Raw genomic sequence first — 20,789 nt, 5'->3', positions numbered from 1 at the left:
CTGTTTAGAACACAAACCATCTTGAGGACTATCCTTCATATGCTACTAATTAATACTTATCTGTAAGTGGGTATATTGATCCTAAGAGGTGGCATAAGAACAAAAAGAACCATATAGGAAATAAGCCAAAATGCTATACAATTTTTAAAGTGTTATTAAAGGATTAATAAGCCAAAGGATTGCAAGTGAAAAGAAGACAAAAAGAGACTTTACAAAACTGGAAAACAAAAATGAATTAAAAAAACAAAACAAAAGAGACCAAATAAAATCGCTTCTTGAGTTAATTTACTAAATGTATTGCAGCATATAAGAGGCAAAATACACTCTGCATCTTTTAAGAAATGCCTGCAATTCTTTGGTAGAGATTTTCTTGCACAGCAGGATCTGGAATTGAAGTTCCCTCCAAAGATCCCAACAGAACTCCACTGACTTCTAAGACTGTTAAGAGAATGATCTAAAATGCGGAAAATGTTTAGTCTTATTTAGAATATTAAAAATTAGAAGCAGTATTGGAGTTTCTGTTATGGCGCAGCAGAAACAATCCAACTAGGAACTCTGAGGTTGCAGGTTCAATCCCTCGCTAAGTGGGTTGAGGATCCAGCCTTGCCATGAGCTGTGGTGTAAGTTGCAGACATGGCTCGGATCTGGTGTGGCTGTGACTGTAGCTGTGGCCAGCAGCTGTAGCTACAATTCAACCCCTAGCCTGGGAACCTCCTTATGCCACTGGGTGGCCCTAAAAAGACAAAAGACAAAAGACAAAAAAAAAAAAAAAAAAAAAATTACAAGTAGTCTTAAAGGTCTAAAAGAGGAAGAATGATGCATTTACAGTGTGAACTTCCATTGATGGAATATTACTCAGCAATTTCAGTGTAAGTAGGAAGAATAAGGCAAAGTTTTTAAAGAAAGAAATGAATAATAAATACACTTATGATTATTAAAAAATTAGGGAGTTCCTGTCATGTCTCAGTGGGTTACAAACCTAAATAATATCCATGAGAACACAGGTTCGATCCCTGGCCTCAATCAGTGGGTTATTAAAGGATCCAATGTTGCCATGAGCTATGGTGTAAGTTGCAGACACGGTTTGAATCTGGAGTTGCTGTGCTGTGGTGTAGGTTGGCAGCTACAGTTCCGAATCCACCTCTACCTGGGAACCTCCAAATGCGGCAAATGCCGCCCTAAAAAAGAAAAAAATTAGTGAGGAATGTCAAAAAGACAAGTATATTGGAATGTTGGAATTCTATTTGTTTCCTACCCCTTTCTCCACCAGTTCTACCAGAAAAAGAAATAATAATTATCATTACAAAAGAATGAGGAAAAAAAAGAACACCGTGGCTGCAAGGCCACTAGTGAATAGTCACATACGAAGATAATATTTAATATGGGATATGAGACTTCGATGTTATAAGAAAGGTCACTGTCCCAACAATTAATTGTCTCTGCTATTTTCACCCAAACAGCAAACCACACAAAGTCATTCTTCCCTTCTAATGGTGGGCCCTAAAAGATGTCCGTCTAAGACGTGCTATCAGTAGTAGCATCCTTATTTAGGGCCTGTCTAAGCCTATTCTCAGAGGCTTTTTAGGCCTGAACTAACATGAAATATATTATTTCTCTGGAGTTTTTTTTTTTTTTTTAACTATGAAAGAACAGTTGTTAACTACTCATCTTTTAAAATCAAAACCATAAAATCAAACTCATACATTGCTACTGCATTTCAGAGTGTTAGGGAGTCCCCAGACTAAGTGGGCTACTTTTTTTTTTTTTAAGTGTTTTTTAGGTTGCTTGTTTGAAACTCAGAAAGCATTTTTTTCCTAAAAATATCATAGTAATAAGGTAAAGGGATATGGCCACTAAAGCCTCATTTCCACAATCTCTTCCTCAATTTCCACATCAAAGAGGCAAGTGGCTTGGCTTTTCGGATGATTCTTGTGTTTTCCAGGAAGCTCTCATGCAGGCTTCCATTTCTATTATGGAATTTTCACAAGCTGGGAAATACTTCACTAACAATTTAATTTTTTATCACTTAAAATCTACTAATACTCATTTTACAACACAGATTACATGTGATTAACTTAAACTCCAGATAAAAAATACTTTCTATCAATCAGAAAATTAAAACCAAAGAGTTAAGAGTTCCATGGTGGCCTAGTGGTTAAGGATTCAGCCTTGTCACTGCTGTAGCCTAGGTTCCATCCCTGGCCTGGGAACTTCCACATGCTGTGGGCATGGCCAAAATGAATGAACCCTCCAAAGGGGGATAAGAGAGTACTAGAGTACTAAATGTTCTAATAGGCTGTCACCTCAAACATCAAAAGCAAGATCCCATTTTAAAATATGTTAAAAAGCTTAAAGACGGACGAGTTTCAATTTAATCCTTTTTGCGTAAAACTAAACAGTAGTCTAATACCACTGGGACTAAGTGCTGAAAAATGAAGTTATAAAACAAACATATGAAACATGATTACAATTTAAATTATTTGGATTCTTTATCTTTCAAGCCCCCACTTTTAATAAAAAATAACTTTCCCCAACTTAAGCAAGTTATATTATTTAACACTTTATAGCTAAAAGCTGTACTTTAGGAACATTTTATAAGTCATCAGGAAAGCTTTAGAAAGAAAAAGTGGGGGTTAAAAGACAAGACAGCTTCAGATAGCACCAGAGTATAATGAAACAAATACTGGCTTAGATTTGAGTATATTCCTCTATTTTTCTACAAAAAACCCTTGACCATCTGATAATTTCATCAGCCTTTCCATTTCCAAACTACTAGCTTTTCCTTCCCATCATGTTCCAGATAAATGAGCCCTGAGATTTCCTAAAAGGTGGACCTCAATTGAGTCCCTTTTATAGCTAAGGCAAGCATTCATTTAAATTTGTTGGAATAGTATTTTATACTCCACACTGAACTTTCACTAGAGAGCTTAGAATGCTCAAATGTTTTCTGTGGTTTTTTTTGTTTTTGTTTTTGTTTTTTTCTTTCTCAAAAGCTCTCTCTGGTCCATTCAGAACAATCAGAATATAATAGATCCAAGTCGCAGAAGAACTGGAGCATCTCTATCAGTCATATTTGGTTGTGTCTGTCCAGGGTTTCTTCTGGTAATGGGAAATAATTTGAATTAGAATATAACAGTTGATAAGGAGGAAGAACAAACCAGCTAACCAGATGAAAACAAAGGTGTTCTTTCCTTGAAACTCTAGAACATAAGCAGGAGCCAGCCATAAGGCCTGCCCTATGAACCATAACATTAGAAGGACCACAGCTCTTCTCCAAGACATCCTCACTAGTGGCATCACAAGGGGCAATAGGCAGAGGTACCAAAGAAAGTACTGGGAGGTGCAGACTTTGTTAAATGTCACAAAAATGGACGTATGTAGAAAACAACAAAAGACAAGGTCTCTGTAATACGCGAAAGACACTGCTAAAAGCAAGATTAACTGTGGCAGGAATGCAGCGATTCCCAGGGGAAAACTCCACTTGCTCTCTGCAGTCAAATACAGCATGTAGAAGTATGGAGAGAAGTTGTGGCGGATATCCCGTCTGGTCAGGTGATACAGGTAGGTGTGCTCCAAAAACTCCCAACCATATTTGTAGTAAAAACCGAAGCTCAGGGCAAAAAATGTAAGTCCAGCAACCGCTGCGAAGAGCAGCACAGCCCGATTACACAGCCTCTTCAGGAATTCGAACAAGCGAACGTGGAAAGAATACCGGGATTGACGGAGGTCTTCTTCACGGTCGCGTTCCGGGAGTAAGTGGAGGGCTATGGGAAGGATATAGGTCACTGGATACATCTTCAAATGCACTGCGAAACCATAGAATACAGCGGCACGCGCGACGAATTTTTTTTCTATTAGGTACAAGGCCATAAGCACCAGGGAGGCGACGATCGAGTCCGCATTGCCTCGGCTGGACACCGCCATAGGTAGGGGGTTAAGAAGCCAAAAGACACAGTAACCGCAAGCCTGACGTTGGCCCAGCCCCTTAAGCAGCAGCAGACGGTATAAGAGGAAGGCGGTGAGGAGGTCGAAGCTGATGAAGAGAAACTTTCCAAAGAGTTCACTAACATAGATGTTGGGAGTGAGAAGCCACCCCAGCAGCGGTGTGTAACGGTAGGTCGCCCTCAGGTAAGGGGAGCGCCCTTCCGTCACGAAGCGCGCGGCGTCCGTGAAGACCTGGTAGTCGATGTCTGTGTACTTCACGAGCAGGGTCCGGTCCTGGAAGACCCCATAGAAAACCAGGGCCACTCGCGCAAGGAAGGCCACACCAAATACCCCGGAGGGGGACACCCGCAGGTTCAGGAACCACTCTCCCCAGTGCGTGGCCGAGCCCATGGTCTGACTGCACCACAGCAGCGCAGCCCCAAATCCAAACTGCCTTCAAAGGGACGTCTGACTCTGGCTTCCGTTCCTTGTCTCACACTATTCGTACATCTCCTACTAGGCTGCTGAAACATCTCCTACAATCTCTTACCGAAACATCTGCCTAGCGACCACTTCCGACAGGAAGGCCCGCCCCCGTTTTGCTTCCGGTCGCACGGCGGGCGGTGGGTTTTCAGTGGCCTAGCGGGAGAATTACCTTCCTCTGGATTGGCTGTCTCCCTTCCGCTCGTCCTCCAGCGGGGGAGGGATTTCCGGTCCTTGAGAAAGACGACTTCCGCTTGCCGGGAGGGCAGGCGGGGGGTGGTGTTTTTACGGAGTTCCGCGAGCGTTATTTGTGAATGTTCCCTGCCCCTCACGCCTACTTCCTCAGCCCCAACTCCGTTTACAGACTGACCCCTGAAGCGGAGCGAGCTTCTAGCTGCATACCTCAGGCCTGGGCCGGAGACCCACGGGTGAAAAAACATGAGTGAAGAAAAAAAAAACCTGTTTGGTGTCTCATGCTTTACCTAGCCCTCTCTAGGGTAATCCTGGGGGGTGCGGGGAGGCGAGTTGTGGGCTATGAGGGGGCTGGGATAGGATGAATGGAAGGGGGTCCGGAGTGTATGCAATGTAGGGGACATACTTATAGATTGAAAATATTAGTTTTTTAATCTAAATTTGAATTCAGTTGGGCAGCCTGTATTTTAACCGGCTGCCCTTGGTGGAAGGGTGAGAAGGGAGAACAGGAATTTTCATAGAGTTCTTAAACTGCCATACCCTCAAGCCTCAGGGTCATTCTATTTGCTTTTCCTTCTGTAATCCTTGCCTTCCCCTCCCCTGTCGCTCCTTCAGGCCTCAACTGTTGACTCCTAAAAGCATAGCCTGCTCTCAGCTCACTTTTTCATCACGCACTCAGATGCCATTCCTCCCCACTAACTGGGGGTAAACGGAAGAAGGTGGAGAGGCTGTCAGCTCACTCACGCAGACACCCCTGCCCAGTATATGTGGAGTCCTGTCCAGTGCCTGCTCTCCCACAGCTCCAAAATTCTCTTTGGGAATGAACATTCCTATATTATAATTTGTTACTGATAACTGATTTTTTTTGTTTCACTTTCCCAGTTTTCCATCAGGAGACGTTGAGTTCTTTGAGAGCAGAGATTATCTTGTTCTTTTCTGTACTTCAGGATGTAACACATGATCAGACTTGTAGTAGGCACTCAGCAAAACCTGAATTGATATTTCGATTTTCCTCTTACCAGAATACCTCTGGAGTGGCATCCTTGGGGTGTTCCCAACTTTTCTCTTTCAAATATCCTTTATCTATCTCAAGTTCTGCCCTCTTCTCCAGTCCCCCTACTTCCATGAGTTTCTCACCAAGGACCTTAACCCATTAGCTCTTTCCCTTCTGTGGGCATTTATTCCATTTATAGTCTGCATTGCAGAATTGCTGTGTTTACTTAAGATTGTATTTGTAACCCTTTAAATAAGATTGTAAGGGTTTTGAGGTTAGGGATTATAGTTACCCTTAATTTTAGTTACTCATAACTGAATGTGCAGTGTTAGGCACATGGTAAATGTTCAATAAATACTGGCTGACTGACTTACTTGATTTTACACATTGATCCTTCTTCCTAGGGGAAGTCTTGTAGACTAGCATAAGGAGAGTAGATGACTCCATCCAGTTTGTACATTTAGCTCCCAGGACTACTTTCCATTTGTTATATAATTTACGTTTATCTTTTGGATGAACCATGTTAAGCTCACACACTGCATATTCATATTCTGATATCTCTTTGTCTTTATATGTGCTTTTGTATAATTATATGCCTTATGTTGATCATTACTTTTTTTTTTTTTTTTTTTGCTTTTTAGGGCTGCGCCTGTGGCATATGGAGGTTCCCAGGCTAGGGGTCAAATCGGAGCTGTAGCCGCCAGCTTATGCCACTGCCACAGTGACATCAGATCGGAGCCGTGTCTGCGACCTAGATCACAGCTCACAGCAATGCCAGATCCTTAACCCAGTGAACGAGGCCGGGTATCCAACATGCAACCTCATGGTTACTAGTTGAATTTGTTTCCGCTGAGCCATGACAGGAACTCCAATAATTACACTTTTTTAATGATTTTTTTTTTTTTTTTTTGGCAGTACAGTAGCCATATATACAATGGTGGCACATCACCATTCAAATAATGATGATGATGTTGATTTCTGATACCCAGCTTTGTTGAGAACTTATTTACAGTGTGTCAGTCATTGTGCTAAATACTTATCATGTAAGGTAGATATTCCCTCTTTCACAAACGAAGAAATCAAGGCTTAGGGAGATTAAGTAGTTTTCCTAAGTAACATGGTCAACTAGTGGCAGAGCTGGGACTCTGGCCCAGAATATTCTTAACTACTATGTGGCTAATCTGCAAATAAAATGTTGATGATGAATTCTAATTTTCCCTCTCTGCCTCCTCTTGATTTCTTGCTTGAGTCTTTCTGATACTCTCTCACTATGATCCTACCTCTGATTTATTCTTTTCCTCTGCCAGTGATAGATAAGTGAGGGTTAGTCCCAGAAGGTAGAGGATATGGGAAGTAGATGTCTGGGGATTAATTTAGTAAAGTTTCCTCTGTCTGGATTGATCTAGGTAGTATAGCAGAAGGGTCTCAGCCAATTTGTCCCTATAGAGCTTATCTAGTAAATAGGAGAGAGGCACCAAATTTAGGCAGATAAGGAAACAGTAAACAATGAGTCAAAAGAAACTAAGCTTAGATAAAAATGAGATGTAGATAGTGTTTGTGGGCCTGAAAAAAGGACTGGAGTCCAGTAAAATAAAGTGGGCAGGGACGGCCAACTTTTGTTACTATTTCTAGGCAAGACAGAAGAATCACAGTGTCCCAAGACCTCATGTTGAGCTTTTTGCATTGGGCTTAGTGGTTCTATCTTCTCTCTGAAAGAACTACATTTTCTTCAGTTGCTCAGCTGTGCATTATCTCCTGAACTAGCACTTAAAATCCTTCCTAATTCTCCCTTTCACTATCTGCCTCTAGGTTTCTATTCTTTTAAAGCCAGTGGCTAGGGATACACACACATGCATACTTTACCCCCAGCATCCTTAGCTAGGACCTTGGCCTTGGTTGCCATGCTCTGTATCTCATTAGCTTTTTAGATCACCCTCCATCTTTTCTGCTGTCTTTTGTGCAACATCACACAGTCTCCCTTGCCCTCTGACTTCTTATTAGAAAAGGCACTAGCAGATCTTTGGCAGTGATTGGGTTCCTCTACGTACGGCTAAGCCTCCTGCTGAAGCTAGCCCTCTCCCTAGGCCACAACTCTCACCAGGTTTCAATGACGGTCCCATCAGGTTTGAAACTGGTAAAGGCTTCCTACTGTTGCAGCTCCCTGGATGCTTCATCAGCCCTTGTTGGCTTATTGACCCTGCCTACACCTTTGAAAATAATCCTCTCGTTAAATCCTGCCCAGTTAGCTCTTTAAGTGTCCCCTCTGCTTCCTCCTGGAACCCTCACTAAGTCAGTCACTTTTTTCCCTAGGTTTTGTTTATATTTCCCACTTTGTAATTTCTTTTGAATCTATCCCTATTTCTTTTTGTGCTCAGCATCCTGCACCTCGGTCCAGACTTCAACAACTCAATTTGGTAATAGCATTGACACCTTTATTTGATTAGGATCCCCCCACGCATCTTTTCCAAGTCTCTTAGAGGTTTAGTTCATCTAAATCTCAATTCTCTCTCTCAATTCTACTGCCAGATTGATATTCATAAACCTTGGGACAATGCCCAGGTTCCAAAGCAACTTGTCTTTCTTAGATTAAGCTGAGCCAATTTTCAGATTCCTAGGTCTAAACTTTTTTTTGTAATCATTTAAAAACTGAGTTTGAAAGGTATTTGCCAGAGGATCCTAAAGTTAATGAGAGTAGGTGGAGTTCCCTTTGTGGCACAGTGGAAACGAATCCAACTAGGAACCTTGAGGTTGCGGGTTCAATCCCTGGCCTTTCTCAGTGGGTTAAGGATCCAGTGTTGCCATGAGCTGTGGTGTAGGCTGGCAGCTCCAGCTCCAATTAGACCCCTAGCCTGGGAATCTCCATATGCCTCCAGTGTGGCCCTTAAAAGACAAAAAATTAAAAAAAATTTTTTTTTATTTTTAAAATAAAGTTAATGAGGGGAGGTGTGGAAAAGGAGCTGGGGGAATGGATGATAGCAATAAAGGTGAAGGGCCTGGCTACATGATTAGAAGTTTTTCCAACACAACCTGATTTCCACCTCTTTTCCCAGAGGTAGGCCAGGAAGTTCAGGCCTTATTAATAGAATTGGTGTCCATTTCTAAAAGAAGCTAGAGTGCAGAGCAGAGGTTTAGCCATTTTATTTAGTAACTTGTTCTGAACAGACAAAAATACCCCCCCCCCGCCCCAAATCTCACATGTCTTTTCTCCTAGGTCTTTCCTCCTAGGTACATTAGTCTTAAATGCAGTGAATGAGAAAACCATCTCTAGAAACTTGTGCTGCAGTAGAATTGGCCATGACCAAGCCTGGAGCCCAGGCTAACTTTACAGCAAAGGTGATGTGTTATTTTACAAATGAACTAGGTTAACTAGCAAGAGTAAAGGGCCAGGGTAGCAGCCTTGGGAGGGGCAGTGTCCCTGGCTTGCAGCAGTAGTATAACTCTTCTGTTCTCTGTGCAGGCCTCAGAGAGCAATCCCTGAATGTCTTCCTAGCTGACAGAGGTTGGGCTGGGGGTGTTGGCAGGAAACGAAGTGAAGCACAAAGTAGGGATTTTGGTAGCCTCTCCCCATCCCCTAGGGCAGCTGGTACCCCCGCTCCTCATTTTCATACAGCAGTATCAAAGCTAAAGCACCACGCCCTCCCCCATACCCAAATGCTAGGATTGGGACTTCTCTAGCATAGAGGGCATTCTCTTTGGGCTGCTTGCAACCATATAGAAAGCTGGGCCTCTCCCTTGGAACTGTCTTGGGCCCAACAGCTCTTTAGTCTTGGCATTTAGATTCTAGGGTTGAGGCTTTCCTTGAGTGCCTCCCACACACCCAAGTGTTTAGCCTCTCATTTAATAGCCATCACCGCCAAGGGCTGGAGCTGCAGTTGGTCCACCCCTGCGGAGGAAGGGGAATTCCAGTGTACTTTAAGAGAGGACACAGGGTTGTTGGTTTTTTTTTAAGTGCTACAGTGACAGGACCGTGCTGGGAATGGGAGCACCTAGCCTAAATAGTAGACGCTCCAAGATTTCCATGGATGAGCGTCTCCCTCCTTATGTTGCTCTTAACTCCCTTCTTCCTGGTCCAATCAGCAGCACAAGAGTTTATCAGAAGCCTCAGTGGATGCTTCTAAAGAGCAGCTTACACCCCTCCCTCTCCCGTCATCAAACCCAAAAGCCTTCATCACATCTCTCACGTCCATGTTGAAACCAGGATCGCTGGTTGTAAGTCTGGGAATCTGGGGAGTACTCCCCTCAAACCAGAGTAAGATGTCTGCCCCCATGCTAACCTCTCTAAGTACTTTCTCTCTGTACATTCAGTATATTTGGTCCTATGTACATCTATTTACATCTCTCTACATATATATATTATCTCTGTTTCTCCTTCTTAGATAAACCTTTCATATATATATATATATATATATATATATATATATATCATAGCTTAATGCCCCAAACCTCCACCTTCATCTTGTCTGCTGGCCCAAGAAGACTCAAGGGTTGTTGATTTCACTAGGTCCCCCAGCACTGCCCTTTCTCATACTCACACCTGAGTCTCCTCCCCCATTGGTTGTTCTGCCCATCCTCTGAAATCCCCCCCACTTAAGATCTGTGCCCAGTGCTCTCCCAACTTCCCAAGTCCATGGTTGGTGCAGTTAGGGATCTGTTTCTCACCAGACCTGGCTGCTTCTAAAGCTTGCCTGATAGCCTGAAAGATGATTTCAACTCAGGAGATGGAGCTATAGTCCAAAGAACCATTGGCGGGTGGGGACACTGTTCTCTGAACAGGGCTTAGGGGAGAATAAGCCAGGTTGTATTAAAAGGAGACTGATTTAAAGTGCAATTTAGAGCTATGTCTGGGATCATGGAAGAGAATCAAAAAGGGTAAGTCAAAAAGCATTCTCTTCTCATTTTGTTATCCAAGAATCTGAGTAGTCTGGAGGCTTAGAATAGACAGCAGGGGAGTAGGAAGAGTTCATTTCCCTCAGGAGGGAAGCAGCTCCGTGCAGAAGAAACTAGATGGAGGATAACTTGCTAATAGATAAGAACACACACACACACACACACACACACACACACACACACACACACACTGCAGTGCTTTTTGCCCTTACATGTTGAAAGAAATCAGTTGACTATAACACTGAAAGTCGAGAGCCCAGAAGCTGGCTCTTTGCCTTCTGTTCTCTGCCTCAGATTTTCAAGTTGTTCTGGTTCTTGTTTTCTTGAGAGCTAAGGAGTAATGGTGGGGGTTACATTAAGTGAAGAATGAAGGATCTTCATTTTCAAGATATAGTTAATTAGTTGAGGTCAAGGAGAGATCAATGTAAGAGGATCTTGTGCAGCTGTAGTAAATGGTGACCCTGGGTCCAGCCTCCGGAGTTGCTGGGTTTCTCTGAAAGGCTCTGCACACAGATGCATGTACACATTCTGTGTAAGTGTGTGGCTTTTGACAACTGGCTGGTCCACATGGAATAAACTGCCACTTGATTCATACAGGGATTCCATGCCAAACCATTTGGGATGAGGGAAAGTGTTCCTTGGTACCTAAATGAGACCAGGAAGCACTCTTGGGATGTGGGGCTTTGGAGAAATTTCTGGTGCCCATACAGCCTTCCTGACCAACCCTACCACAGTCCCCTTCAGGGAACAAGGAATAGCCTGAGTCTGATCTCTTAAAGTATTCCTTTTAACTTGCTGGAAACTGGCTTCCTGGCAGAGGAGAGATAAGACTCATTTTCATTTTATACGAAGTCTCAGGAATGGCTGAAGGAGACCATGGATATCTGATCAGGAGGTATAATTTCCTTCCCTCCCAGTACTGCCTGACAAAATAGCTGGCACTTTTCAGAAGGGCACTGGAGGGGGGTGGGTAACAGGGCAAGTAGTGTCTGCCAGCCACAGAGTTCTGCCTCTGCCCAAACCTTAACAAAGCATCACCAATTCCCAGAGGCTCAATAGGCAGTCCGGAAATCTGAGAATGTACTCATCTCATTTGGTGCATTGGTTTAACTTCCCCGGGGACTCTGTGCCCTGTGAGTCTAGTTTTAGTCAAACATCAGTGTTAAGAGAGGAAGGCCCTTGCATTTTCCCTCCCTTCCTCCAAAGTGGGGGTTAAGGGGAGAGTGGGATGGGCAGGAAAGAAACAGACAAGCCAAGAACCGTGTAGTCTGGAAATCTACTTCCAGACTTTTCTATGGGGCCCAGGCGCTGGACTTTTTTCAGGGGAACATATGGGTGTGGATCATCCCATTCAGAGGATACAGAGAAACAACCTCCCAGGGATGCCTGGTGAACAGGTTCAAGGTTTTAGATGATAGCTCTGCATTAGTCACTCCTCATATGGAGAGTTCAGTATCCAGGTTGGGTAGAGGTGTGGTGGCTGTGCCTGTATGCTTCATATTTCCCGGGGTCAACCCCAATTCTCTGGGAGCAGAAGCACCTGTGTGAGTACTGGGTATCCTAAGAGAGGGTCCACTTGAAAACCCGGAAAGAGGAGAACAGTGGTGACCGAGGTCCTAGGTTATAGGCGTTAACAACAGAAATTAAGGCCACCATGAAAAACCCTGGCTTCTTTCAACAGGGCTTGGTAGAGACTCCGGGATAAATTGATTCCAGATTCCTGTATTTCTGAGGGCACAGACCCCAAAGGGGCCATCAGAGAGAGAGTCTTGCCTCAGGGCCCTTGCTAAGTGGAAAGATAGAGAGGGAGGGGCTCCAGCCTCAAGGCACTGAACTTTCTGGTGGTGGTGGGAGGTAGGGGGGAGTCTGTCCTTCCAGCTGCGTGGTCCTCCTAATGTGAGTCTCCAAGCATGGCTGAGGCCTTCTAAGCCACTTCAGCCTAATCTTCCCTCTCCTTCCCCCATCCTGGCTTAAGGGGGGTGTGTTCTTTGGGGTGGACTTGGGGTGAGGTGAAGGGAACCATGGGAGGAAAATTGAGACTCCAGTTGGCCTCCACTACCCACAGGCCATGGGTTAAAGAAGAGGGAGTGGAGAATGGGTGCTTCTGGGGCTTTCCAGTAAGCCTGGGTAATACCTCGCACCCAGGGTGCCCAGGGAGGAAGAGAGACTGGCGGGATGGGGAGGCGGGAAACCAAGCCATCAGACGTTGCTGATGCGCACACTGAGGGCGCCGCCCTCCTTCTCAGCTTGCTCCCTTAACGACTCCTCCAACTTGAGCTTTTCGGGGTCTCCGTAGCGGACAGTGCTGTCACGGAGGCCACTAGGAGAAGCCACTTTCACCACCTGGTCAAAAAGGCTGAAGTCTGCTATGTACTTGCCACTGGCTGACAAAGAGATGGCAGGTGTGAACTCGTAGCCCCAAAGGATCTCCTCCGGCAGGTAGGAAGTGCGCACCTGGCAGGTGGCGCTGGTGGATTCCACTGTCCCACTGAGGATCAGCACCAGCTCAAAGTCACCTTCACCACTGCGCAGGGGGAGGTCTTTCAAGGGACTGGTCTCATCTACCACGTGGTAGAAGGTAAGGGGCAGAATGAGGAAGGGGCTGTCAGAGGCTGTGTCCACTTGGAAGGTCACATTGACCTGGTTGAGCCGGATGTTCTCACCCTCCTTGGTCTGGTGGGTCTGAAGCAATTTGCCTGTCACCTGGCAGCCAATGAGGAGGCTCTTACGCATGTTGGCAACCCGGATCATAAGGCAGGGCTTCCCATTGTGGGCAGCCACGACCGCATGCTGGCTGAAACGGATGGTCTCCGCTCTCTTCTTGGGCCGGGCAATCTTTGCCAGGAAGGTACCCGTGATGAAGATTTCCAGGATGGTGGTGAGCACCAGCTGGGCAATAAGAAGCACGATGGCCAAGGGGCACTCCTCGCTGATGTAGCGGAAGCCGTAGCCAATGGTGGTCTGGGATTCAAGGGAGAAGAGGAAGGCCCCCGTGAGCGTGTGCACCTGTACCACACAGGGCGTATGGTTGGCCGGGGGGTCCAGCTCCAGCAGGTCCCCATGGGCCACAGCTACCAGATACCACACGACGCCGAAGAGGAACCAGGTGCCTGCAAAGGTTGCAGAGAAGAGCAGAAGCTTGTACCGCCACTGCATGTCAATGAAGGTTGTCCACAGGTCCTTGAGGTAGAGGAAGCGCTTGTCAGCAATGTGCTCCATTCTCACGTTGCTGCGACCATCTTTTGTCAGGACCCTCCTCCGTCGTATCCCTGGGCCCATTAGGGGCCGGCTTTCTGTCTGAGTGGTCTGGCTGTAATACACCTTGGCAACCGATGTCATCTGGAGAGAGCAAGACAGCAGAGTAAGCGTTAGTGCAGAAATCCAGCCCCTAGCCACCACCCAGTGGGAAGGAGAATGAAACATTTATTTCTGTGCCACTGGTTTGTTCTCTTAGTAGCAAATATTTACTGAGCCCTTGCTATATGCCAGGCACTGTAGAGCAAGATGCTGGTAAGTCAGAAATGAATCTGACATCATCCTTGCTCTCCCAGGAACTCACAGCCTAGTGAGAAAGACACATGTTCAGTAAACAAACAATTGCTATACAGGCTGATATTTGTAATTCTTAGAAGAGGCAGAGAAGTTGAGGGTGGGCGTGAAACGAAAGAGGGCTCTGCAGGACTCCATTCACCACAAAAACCAGTTCTGTGAAGATCTCCAATTCTGAAACAGGATCCCTCCTCCCACCCCCACTCCCACCCATGAATGGCATCAGCAAGAAAAACTATCCTTTTGAGATCCTTCCAGGCCAGTCCCCCTTAACACACACATGCCCTTAATTTCTCTGTTCTCTCCCCTGCCTCCACGTCAGTTCTGACTGGTGATCCTAAGATACTTGACTCAGAAGATAGCAGAAACTCCCCGTTCTTCTGCCCCTCTAGATATTCTCTAAGCACCCAGCCCATTTCACAGCTTTTATCATCATCATCATCATATCACTTATCTGGGGAAATTCAGTCTGATTAGGGTCTGGGGGGCTTGAAAGTGCAGAGACAGAACCAAGCAAAAATAGACAAGCAATGATGGTGGGAAAACGTCATACTGAAGCTTCCTGGCAGCCCTGGACCATGTTCCCAAGGGCTGGGAGAAATGCCAGGTTGCAGGTGGCAAAACTGTCTTGACTGAGTGAAGCAGGAGAGGTAGGCGTGTATATTAGTTTGTGGCTATGGCTGCTAAAGTTCAAGTTCAGGATTGCTATTTGTCTTGATAGTAGAAAGTGGGACAAAGCTCTGAAATAGGAGACAACTCACCTAGTACAAAGTGCCTGGCACTCCTGCCCAAGGAGCAACTTGTACTTTTCCAGCAGAGAAAGAATCGTAATCACTTGAGCCCTTGGACTTCGGACCTGATGGCCAGACCTGGGAAGGAGCAGGTAATCCCTGGGGAGTTGGGATCTTCTTGGAGACCACAGAGAAGCTTATCACATTCTCCATCCCAAGAAGTCTGTACCGTGGCAATTTGTTACCCTCCTCACGCTGTTTCCAATCCTGTATTCCCCATGGCCTTATCCCTGGGAAACTAAATTGTTTGGGTTCATTCATATATCCACCAAAGTAGACATTAAATTGGAAAGCACCAACAGACGAGAATCCCAGAATATTCAGAGGCTACCAGGAGCCCATTTTAACCACCCACTTAGAACTTCCATCCACATGAGACTCCTCAGCCAGACCTGGATGCCACCTGCATCCCAATATCCTTGGCTACTTTGGAGCAGGTGGGAAGCTCTGTAATTCTGAAGTTGGAAAATTCCTTATTTAGAGCCCAAGTAAAGCCCCAACCAGTACTTAGTAGGATTAATATTAGTAAAAGAAACAGGAGTTCCCACTGTGGCACAGTGGGTTAAGAGTCTGACTGCAATAGTTTGGGTTGCTATGGAGGCGTGGGTTTGATCCCTAGGCCGGCACAGTGGGTTAAAGGATCTATCATAAGGTTGTAGCTGCAGCTCAGATCCAGTCCCTGGCCTGGGAATTTCCACACGCCATGAGTGGGGCCAGAAAACATAAATAGAATAAAAAAATAATTAAAAAAATGAAATGGCCACTACAAAGTTTGCACTGTATACCATTTAAAGTTTACATGTTAGCATACCTTCTCGTTTAACCCTCATACTCTTGAAAAGAAATGAAACCTATAGGAGATTTTGAGGAACAAGGAATCCTAAAGTAGATTCTAGAGAACAGAGGAAGTGCTAGAAATTTGTGGATAAGTGAGAATGGCTTTAATTATCAAAAATAAAAGGGAAATACATTTCACAAACTACAGACAAACAAGTAAGATATCAACCATAGGTAAGCTTCTTGGAGTTCCCATCGTGGCTCAGTGTTTAAAAAACCTGACTAGTATCCATGAGAACGTGGGTTCGATCCCTGGCCTTGCTCAGTGGGTTAAGGATCATGGCATTGTCGTGAGCTGTGGTATAGGTTGCAGATGCGGCTCAGATCCTGCCTTGCTGTGGCTCTGGCATAGGTTGGCAGCTGTAGCTCCAATTTGACCCCTTGCCTGGGAACCTCCATATGCCGCAGGTACAGCCCCAAATAGACAAAAGACAAAAAACAAACAAACACAAAAAAACCATAGGTAAGCTTCTAGAATGGAACTTGGGCAGGGTTCAGGAAAGGCAGTTACCAGTAGACCCAGCATAGGGTTACTAAGAACAGGTCACATAAAGCCAACATAACTTCCTTCTATAACAAGGTTACTAAATTGACAAATCAGAGAAATGCAATAGAGAAAGTGCATCTAAGCAAGATTTTTGACAAGATCTCTCATTATGCCCTTGGGAATAGGATGGAGAAAAATGAACAGAATGCTTCTCTAATTAGATGGCTTAAAAAAAAAAATCAGTGTTAGTGGTGAGTGGATCACGATAGCCTGGAATCAGTTTTCTAATGATGTACCAGAGAGCTTTCTCTTTGGCCTTGCCCTAGTCGATGCTCTTAACGCTAATTTTATTCAAAAATATAGAACACATGGCCATCAATTATGCAGATGACACAGAGCTGGGACGGATTGCAAATGCAAGGTCTGGGACAGAATTAGGATCCAGAAGGAGCCAGATGAGTGGGCCAAATCTAACAAAAAGGATAAATGTTGGGTTACGTATTTGGTTCCAAAAATTACCTGAGCAGATTCTGCATTGGAAAGATGTAATGCAGTAAGCAGAACCCTGAAAATAAATTTAAGCATTTCAGCAGAAAGCAATCCAGTGTGAGTTATCTCTGTGTTTTGGTTGCCAAAAAAGCAATGCAGTCTTCAGCTGCTTCTGTTGAATTAAAGTATCCAGAATAAGGACTCAGTTAATTCTGCCCAGTTCATCTCACACCTTCAATCTTGCGTCTCAAGGAAAAATCAGGACATGAGAGGATTCAGAACCAAATCATGAGAAGTGGTTGAAGAAAATGGGAAGTATCCTTAGGAGAAGAGACCGTCGGAGGGATATCATGGCTATGGGAGAATATTTGGTGTGAAGGGCTGTGCTGCCCTGTGAACAAGGGTTTGGACTTGTTCTTTGAGCTCCAACAGGAACAACCAGGACCAGTGAGTTCAAACCACGGAGAAAGAGAATCTACATTGAAGGAAGAACAAATGTCAAAAGACCTTCTTAAAAGACAGAGAGCAGGGAATACCAGATGTGGCACAGTGGGTTAGGAATCCAACTGCAGGGGTGCAGGTTCGATCCCTGAACAGTGGGTTAAGGACCTGGCACAGCTGTGGCATAAGTCACAGCTGCAGGTCCGATTCAATCTCTGGCCTGGGAACTTCCGTATGCTGTGGGTGTGGCCATTAAAAAATAAAAATAAAAAGGTAGAGGGTGCCCTGTCCCCGGATGTATTCAAGGAAGGTTGGACAAACACTTTACAGAGATTCTATAGAGAAGATTAAAGCTTTGGATGGGAGGTTGAAAAATTGCCTTCAAGTTTCCAACCACATTCTTGGGGGAACAAGATGCCTCCTTCTTCCCCATCTATACGTCCTCACTTTCTGTGATGACAGCCAGGGACCCTGCATCATAGTCCTAGCTTTGTTTGTTCTGGGGAGAGACTTTGCATATCTAGGGGATTGGATACTCTTGGGGCCCAAGGAAAGCCTTGCTTATCATTCCCAAGATAATTGTCTATGATTATATATCATTTTACAGTTTATAAAACATGTAATTTGACCCCCACACAATGAGGTAAGTAGGAAAGGCATCATTAGGAACTTAAGGTTCAGAGAGATTTGCTCCAAGTAGATTTGGAACCAGAACCCAGCTCTTCTGGCTTCTGGTCCAGACCTTTTATTTTCTATTTTTTTATTTGTTTGTCTTTTTACATTTTCTAGAGCCGTTCCTACGGCATATGGAGGTTCCCAGGCTAGAAGTCTAATTGGAGCTGTAGCCACCAGCATACGCCAGAGCCACAGCAATGCCAGATCTGAGCCGAGTCTATGACCTACACCACAGCTCATGGCAACGCTGGATCCTTAACTCACTGAGCGAGGCCAGGGATCAAACCTGCAACCTCATGGTTCCCAGTCGGATTCGTTAACCACCGAGCCGTGACGGGAATTCCTATTTTCTGTTTTTTAAAAAAATGTTTTTTTGTCCTCACCCATGGCATGTAGAAGTTCCTGGGCCAGGGATTGAACCCACACCACAGCAGTGACCTGAACCACAGCAGTGACGATGCTGAAGCTTTAACCCACTGAGCCACCAGGGAACTCCCAGATCTTTTAAATTGTAGCAACTGCTTCTATGTATCCCAGGTTCATTGTTATGGTCTCAAGCCCTCAGGAGGCACCTCAGTGGTCCCCTGTATAGAGGATCACAGCTGAGACAGAGAAGACAGAGCCTGGAGCTTCTAGAGCACAGTGTTAAGGCTGCTGATTCACGGGGAACTGGCGATTTTTGGCTGCTTGCTGGACCTCTTTGTTGTGATTGCCGCCTCCAGCTGTATGCCTGCCGTTGCCAGCCTTTGTATCTGCCTCCTCCAGCTGTTATCTGCTGCTCCCAGCTGTTGTGCTACCTCCCACAGCCAGGCAGCTTTGTTCTCCATGGTAGTGAGAGTCAGAAGCCTATAAGCAATCGGCTGCACTCCACACCCATAGCTGGTGGGACCCCTGGGAAGGCAGCAGGCCCAAGTTCTTGGAATGGTTTGTGTCCCTACCTGAAGCATACATCTCTTTCCTCTAGAGGGCGCTGTTTCCCCCAAAACAGTCCCAGCTAGATACCAGGACAGTAGCTGAAGAATTCTAAAAACAAAACCAGCCTCGGAGTGGTCAAAAGAGACAGAAACAGAGACAATTGCCTTCTGGCTCATCTAAAAATTAAACTAAAGAGTTTTTTCCTAAAACAAAGGCCAGTCATACCTACAGTGATGTCCAGCATGTTCCCTCAGTAAACATCTCTCCCCCTATTGCTTCATGCCTGCAGATTGCTGAGAGCTTGCTGTCTTTACCTGAGAGTTCATCAGTCTTTGGTTCTCCGGAATGCATGGATTTGTTGGAACCTTTTTTGAGTATAAGACTGCTCTGCAGTAAGGACACCACTCTTGTGACTGAAGCTGATCCCTGGCTCTCCTTGGCTCTGAGCACGGCCTTCAAAGCCCTTCATGATTTGGTCTCTGCCCCCTTGGCTTTGGTGTTGCCACTCCTCTGCATGTAGCCTAGACTCCAGCTCCATAAGATGCCTCACTGTCCCATCCCTTCCACCTCTGGGCCTGCTTTTGCACTGTCCCACTCCGTGTCCACCTCCAGCTTATCTTTCAAAACTCATTCAAGTGTTACTTACTCTCTTTGAAGCCTCCCTGACCCTCAAAGAAATAGCTTCTCTCCCTCCCTGCCCCCAGCATGGGTTTACCAAGCCTGGTTTGTACACATTTCTATTTTCAAACATCATAGTGCTTTGCAATGGTTTGTTTACCATTGTTTGCCATCTGTGAGTTCTCAATTGAAGGCCACAGACTGCGAATGTCACCTGTTTCCCCAGTACCGAGTGCAATTTGCTATGAAAGACCGAGTAAAGGGACGACTACTGAAAGCCCGACTTGGACAGACAGAGGCCTGAGTGAGGGCTGCAGCCTTGGTCTGCCTCACAGAGACTGGGTTTACACAGGCTCTGCGCATGCTGCAGATGTTTACAAATTCTTTCTTTCAGAAGTGGGGAGAGGGCAAGCCCCCGAGGCGCCCTTCCCAGCTCCCTTCTGGATCCGTTGTTCCTTTTGCAGGAGGAGGGAGGGAGAGAACATGCCTTGTAAATAGCTGTGGGCACTGGAGCAGACTCTGCCAAATTGCGCGACCAGAAAGGATGGGAGGGATGCTTCAGCTCCCTCCCAGGGTTCAAGCTATGTGGCTTCGCTGAAAACCCATCAGGTTGCGGGGCGGGTGGGGAGGTGGGGGGGGGGTGTCAGGGAAGCAGCCCTGAGTGAAGAGCTTTATCTGTTCTCTCTGTGGCAAGAGCAGCAAGGAGCTCTGGGTTACGAATCCTAAATGCATTCTTTTCCACATGTGAGTGAGTCCTCTTTCTTCTCCTGCCTCTGCCCCGCTTTCTTTTCCTAAATAGTCAACACTGCCCTCATCCTCTGAGGTACCGCGTTGAAAATCTTGGGATCATCTCAAACTCCCCTCCTCCCTCATGTCAATATTCATCAGATGCCGTGGGCCTTGGATTTGTTACTTGTGTCTCTTCCCCTTCATTTCATTGTCTCCTTCAGGTCCTTGATATCTCTGGGCTGACTCATCAGCCTCCTACTCAACTCCCATCTCCATTCTGTCTCTGCTCAAATCCTTCCCACACTGCTACTGGATCACTGGTCCTTGGTTACACCTCTGATCTCGCATCAGTGCACATGTATCCATGACTTCACAGAGCACAGTCACAATTTATTCTCGTGGCGCATTCCTATGAGGTATTCAGGTCATAATCCTTATTTTTTGAATGAGAAAACAAGCTCACAGAGATGATGTGACTCAGTGCATTGAGGTCTTCAGCTTCCCAAACCTCTCTGCCTCAAAACTCTACATGTCATTATCCTGTAACTTTCAAATCCTTTCTCAGCTCAATCCCTTCTACCTTTGGGTTTAGGTTTGACAAATAATGTGTCCACTAACTACAAAGAGAGGCCAAACTCCGTCTGGCACATACAGTGCATGGTCGGCTTCTATACCTCTTTTCTGGCCTTTCGGTCTTAGTTCCTGCCTTTTCTCTCCCATGGCAAACTTCAGGCAAACCAACTCTTCCCTGCTTCCTGCTGTACCATGCCCTTTCCCT

The 20,789-nt window shown here is 45.4% G+C and overlaps 2 protein-coding genes across 3 annotated transcripts in view; both read right to left on the bottom strand.

Moving 5' to 3' along the window:
• Positions 1–268: 268 nt before the first annotated feature.
• On the bottom strand, positions 269–4,520 carry PIGM (phosphatidylinositol glycan anchor biosynthesis class M). Its single transcript, XM_003355104.5, has one exon. The coding sequence runs from the start codon at positions 4,333–4,335 to the stop codon at positions 3,064–3,066; it is 1,272 nt and encodes a 423-aa protein (XP_003355152.2). The 5' UTR covers positions 4,336–4,520; the 3' UTR covers positions 269–3,063.
• Positions 4,521–8,715: 4,195 nt separating this feature from the next.
• The window catches only part of KCNJ10 (potassium inwardly rectifying channel subfamily J member 10), a 35,858-nt gene continuing 23,784 nt past the window's right edge, over positions 8,716–20,789 (bottom strand). The window contains exons 2-3 of one of the 2 annotated variants that reach the window (XM_085022605.1): positions 14,791–14,898; positions 8,716–13,819 (exon numbers count right to left, since the gene is read on the bottom strand). In XM_085022605.1, coding sequence (XP_084878731.1) covers positions 12,680–13,819 — 1,140 coding nt within the window. In that variant the 5' untranslated portion in view covers positions 14,791–14,898 and the 3' untranslated portion in view covers positions 8,716–12,679. The remainder of the gene's footprint in view (positions 13,820–14,790; positions 14,899–20,789) is intronic. The other variant, XM_005663208.4, reaches the window with a different exon arrangement.

The sequence above is a fragment of the Sus scrofa genome, chromosome 4 (assembly GCF_054392235.1).
Source record: "Sus scrofa isolate SSC_HxYL_T2T_F1_AM1 chromosome 4, Sscrofa_HxYL_maternal_Yorkshire_Landrace_v2.0, whole genome shotgun sequence".
Taxonomy (NCBI): Eukaryota; Metazoa; Chordata; class Mammalia; order Artiodactyla; family Suidae; genus Sus; species Sus scrofa.
This window is presented reverse-complemented; position numbering and strand designations above follow the sequence as displayed.